The sequence below is a fragment of the Limulus polyphemus genome, unplaced genomic scaffold, assembly GCF_000517525.1.
Source record: "Limulus polyphemus unplaced genomic scaffold, Limulus_polyphemus-2.1.2 Scaffold1862, whole genome shotgun sequence".
NCBI classification, from domain to species: domain Eukaryota; kingdom Metazoa; phylum Arthropoda; class Merostomata; order Xiphosura; family Limulidae; genus Limulus; species Limulus polyphemus.
The window spans coordinates 1,163-5,911 of NW_013667472.1; the positions used below are offsets into that span (position 1 = coordinate 1,163).

General features: G+C 33.9%; 1 protein-coding gene across 1 annotated transcript in view; it reads right to left on the reverse strand.

The window, feature by feature from the left end:
- Positions 1-2,014: 2,014 nt before the first annotated feature.
- LOC106465186 (arylsulfatase B-like) overlaps positions 2,015-4,749 on the reverse strand; it is a 35,400-nt gene continuing 32,665 nt past the window's right edge. The window contains exons 9-10 of the mRNA XM_022393035.1: positions 3,851-4,335; positions 2,015-3,602 (exon numbers count right to left, since the gene is read on the reverse strand). Coding sequence (XP_022248743.1) covers positions 3,468-3,602; positions 3,851-4,335 — 620 coding nt within the window. The 3' untranslated portion in view covers positions 2,015-3,467. The remainder of the gene's footprint in view (positions 3,603-3,850; positions 4,336-4,749) is intronic.

The following is a 4,749-nucleotide window of genomic DNA, read 5'->3' on the forward strand; positions in this document are numbered from 1 at the left end:
CATCAATTTCTGAATATACTTTAACAAAAGTTAAAAAAAGAATGTTTAAATATCCTTTCAACGTTGAATCTAACTTGTAATGGCCCATACTGTAAGGAAGATAAACGGGTAGTATGATGTATTAAAAAAAGGGTGGGGTCGATCACGTTGATTCACTTTGAGATTATTATTATCAGAAGATAGGTTTTTGTCTTATTTGCAGAAGTAGCCAAGTCAGACAAAGATTTTCAAACAATAAATCCCCAAATGGAAAAATAATCTGAATGTAACTTTTGACACCAACCAGAGTCAGATCCTTCGAGATTTCAGTTTAGAGAACGGTAATGATAAAGTGATACAGAATAGTCTTCCAAAGATCAATACTTCGAAGATGAAGTGTACTCACAGATTGATGATAATCCATCACCTACGACTGTTCCATTCCACCATCATGGACAATTATGATAAGATATATGATATTCCCTTCGGTAGAATTTGTTTTAACTGTTTGTTTTCGTGCAAAGCTACGCGATGGGCTATCTACAATCTACTCACCACAGATAATCAAACCCCGGATTTTAGTGTTCTAAGTCTGTATACTTACCGGTATCCCACTGGAGAACTGTTTTTAACTGGAGAGCATATTTACTCTCACACATTATTTTGTATTATTTCGTAAAGAGAGTATTCCTTAACTACAAGTAAGTTATTATGTTTGGCTTTTTCCAGTGTCCTCATTTCTGACATTCGCAGACCTCTGGTAACATATAAGAGGTGTGAGGTGATAAGTACTGAATAATAATTTTAATATAGTTTTTGTAAGCTGTAATATGTTTTATAATGAAAACGAAAAGTGTGTTTCCATGCAAAGTTATGTACACACAAAAAAAAGAGTTAACCTCCTGGTGTCATTTTCATACTTAAGATTTAGAACACGGAATCCAGAAGTTGTTTCACAAAGACAAATTTGGAAATATAAGACTGTAAGATATGGGCGATAATTCACTCTAATGATAGATCCTGTATAATAGAATTTTTAATTATTTATATTTTACAAATGGCAAAAGATACGGAAAATGTTGATGTTCAAACAAATTTTGTTTATGAAAGTTATTATTATTTATATTAATGTAAGTGTTAGAAATTCAATTTACCATCAAACTTTTAGAAATGAAATTATTCATAAAATATTATTATCAATAACAATAATTATTTTATTGTGGAAAACCTTTCTGGTAAGAGTTTCATTCCAGAAACTGTAGCATGTTGTAATTTAATAATGAAAATGTTTTTTAACATAAAGTTTACGTAAGACAAATGTTGAAAAGTAACTGAATAAAATTTAAAAAAGTGATTTACTTGTTTATTTCATTACTTACACTAAAGGAGTGAAATAGCTATATTTTGTTTGTTTTGTTATTAAGCGCAAAGCTACACGATGGACTAACGGCGTTTTATCAACTGAAGAGATTGAGCTCCGATTTTTAACGTTATAAGCTCTCAAGCTTACTACTGAGCCATGGCGAAGGAGAAATTAGCTGTATATTTTTATTTTCAAATTGCCTAACGAATAAGCTCGTTTACAATGAAACATTGGAAAAGAAAGGATTGAAATATGGTCATGTATGTATGTATGCCTATGAAAGCCCTGCGTCAAAAATATGTGTATTGCTCCTCACAACCCCAAACCTAATGTTGAAGTATACTAAATAAAGTAATAAATAAAGTAAAACCATGTTTCTAATTGTTTTGTGTAATATAATAAGGCAGGGGCGGGAGCTTTAAAATTGTTGTTCACAGGTGGGACTTTTCAGACTTGCAATTGTGGATCAGACGGGCCCCTGATACACAAGCCCGAAAATGTTAATTTAGTGTATCGTACAAGTAGGTTTGTTTTGAATTTCACGCAAATCTACACGAGGGCTATCTGCACTAACCGTCCCTAATTTAGCAGTGAAGGGAAGGCAGCTAGTCATCACCACCCACCGCCAACTCTTGGGCTACTCTTTTACTAACGAATAGTGGGACTGACCGTCACATTATATCGAGCTCCCTAACCACCTGGCCATGCCGGGCCCGTACAAGTATCGTATTTTGGATTTCAAGTAATTATCAACTAAGAAGTTTCTGCTTATGCTGAATTTTTGCAGTCCGAATAGGATGACGTAATGAAAATCACGAATTATACTTTTCACCCATTGTATCGTTTTGTTTTTTAAAATATAATATAGCTGGTAGAGGAAATTCAAGTTACCAAGTTCATGTGATATCAACAGTACAAGCCCAACAATTTGGAATTATTTAATGAGTGAAATATTTATGCTAAACAAAGTTAATAAAAAAACATATAAATATAATTTGAATATAATAATTATATTTATGGATAAGACTAAGGAAATTTCATAAATCTTGGCTCGAAAGCGCCACTAAATCCAAAACAAAAAAGAATCAAATATTAATAGTAGTAATAAACGACCTTGTAACACCAAATCTGTGATTTTTCTTCTTTTATTGTTCTTCAGGAGTGTTCCACTAAAACACAAACTGTCAATACAAACCTTCAATATTCAAATATATTTTATCCTCCAATATGCACTAAAGAAATTAAGAAATAGCCAAATCTTGTTTGAAGAGGTATTTGGAGGTGGAGCAAACTATAACTTGAAACAGCAACCCAACAAGCTCAGGGACAAACTGGACTCCAAAATTCTAGCGGGAAAAAGCTAGAGGGAGGGGGCACACAAACTTGTCATAAAAATAACAGATATACTTACTTAAGAAGTATATGAAATTTAATGTTAGAACACTAGTTATATATATAGTTCACAAGATCAGAGATAACGTCTTCAGCAGAAATATCCTCAAGTAAATCCTTTACGATGCATGTCATTATTGATAGAATTAACACAAACGTTAATTTAAAAGTTAATGTGATGACACGAGACAAATAATTGTTTTTCTGTTGTGTTGACAGAACATGAATCTATTTTTACGTGCTTTTCCAACGAAGTCCACCGTGATTTTTCTCGGTGGTCAGTCCGCGCCTGGACCAGATAAAACCATCATAAATTAAATTTAATAATTTTTGTTTATATTTAAGTCTAGACATATTTGTTTTGCTCGTTGTAATTTGTTTATTAAACCCTCAGAATAAGGGAAACCTGCTTGGTTGTTCAACGGAGAATTGGTATGAAAAAATCTTAATTTTAGACAGAATGTGGAGCCGCCCCCCCCCCCATCAATGGCACAGCGGTATGTCTGCGGACTTACAACGCTAGAATCCGTGTCTCGATACTCGTGGTGGGCAGAGCACATATAGTCCATTGTGTAGCTTTGTGCTTAATTACAAACAAACATAATGTGGAATTTACTTTATATTTTAAATTATTTTTCGAAATTCAAAGAGATGTGTAAAACATTGAGCTATCCGATATTATTCAAAGCTTATCATTTTCTGAAAGCAACACGAATAAGAAGAAAAAACGCTTTCAATGCTTATCCATCCAGTTCACCCATGTAAAATCATGAAACAAAGGAACTGCAAATGGATCGGCTGGTTTGTTGCCTGGGGCAACAGCTGTTTTGTTGTACTCTTGAAGTCGCTGTGATAGAGAATTTGTAATCTGTAAAATAAAAATAATGTAAGATAAAAATAATTGTTCTTTTTTCGATTTTGATAGATTTAGTGATGGTATTTACATGTTAAAAACGAAGAGTTACTTCAATTGTGCCTAGTGAAACATAAAGTTTGTTGAAATTTATTTTTAGCAAAAGGAAAAATAATGGCGAATATTGTACAACAGTTTACTGCATGTGTTAATTAAACTAATACCAGTAATTGTTGTATTAACTGTTAAAGAAAAACACTTGCCTCTGGATGTATCTGCGCAAGATTGTTGTACTCACACGGATCTTCTTTGATGTTATAAACACAAGGATTCTTGTTTGGTTGGCAGTTTCTAGAAGCATTAGTTGGTTTAGTTCCACAATTAACCTGGATCGCTTCTGGTAACGAGCAGAACTCTGCTGAAAGGCTTCTTCCTATCTCTTTTAACGTTTTGGCTGTCACAGAATTTAGGCACATATTTCGTAGTTTCTGAATATCTTCAGATGTTTTATTATGCGCACGGAATTTGTTCTTGGTTGAAGTTCTTCCAGATGGACCAAACCACTTATCGTACTTGCCATGGAACACTGTACCTTGTACAAGTTTGAAATCGCCAACTCTCAAGGCTGCCACTTTCCAGATGGGATCAATATTGTGGAGTATTTCAGTCCTTTGCGATGGGAGATTTTTGGAGAGTGCATCCCAGAGTTGCACACCATCCAATTCCCCAAGATCTGAGACCAAGCCACCTGAAAAAATAACTTCATGTAAAACTTAGGCTTTCATTCCTAAACATACTCAGTTTAATTTTAGCATAAATGTTGATATGACAAATTTGAAATAAGTAAATATTAATCTTAAAGAAAGCTGACTAGCTAAGGAGTTTATTCTTAAACCTGGTTTTGTTTCTTTGTTTATTGAATTTTGCGTAAAACTACTCGGAGTTATTTTTACTCGAGCCCATCCGAGAACTATTAGGTATTTAAGTTTTCTGTTCTGATATTTTAAGACACCGACTGAGGATTCGGAGCACTGTCAATTAGAATTTGGACACGGGCCCCGTGTACCAATGCGTAGCGACGCCTCTAAAAACTAATTTCAGAGAAATTGAATGAATAAACCAATCTTCCTTTTTACGCGAATAGAGAATTTCTTGCCCCCCC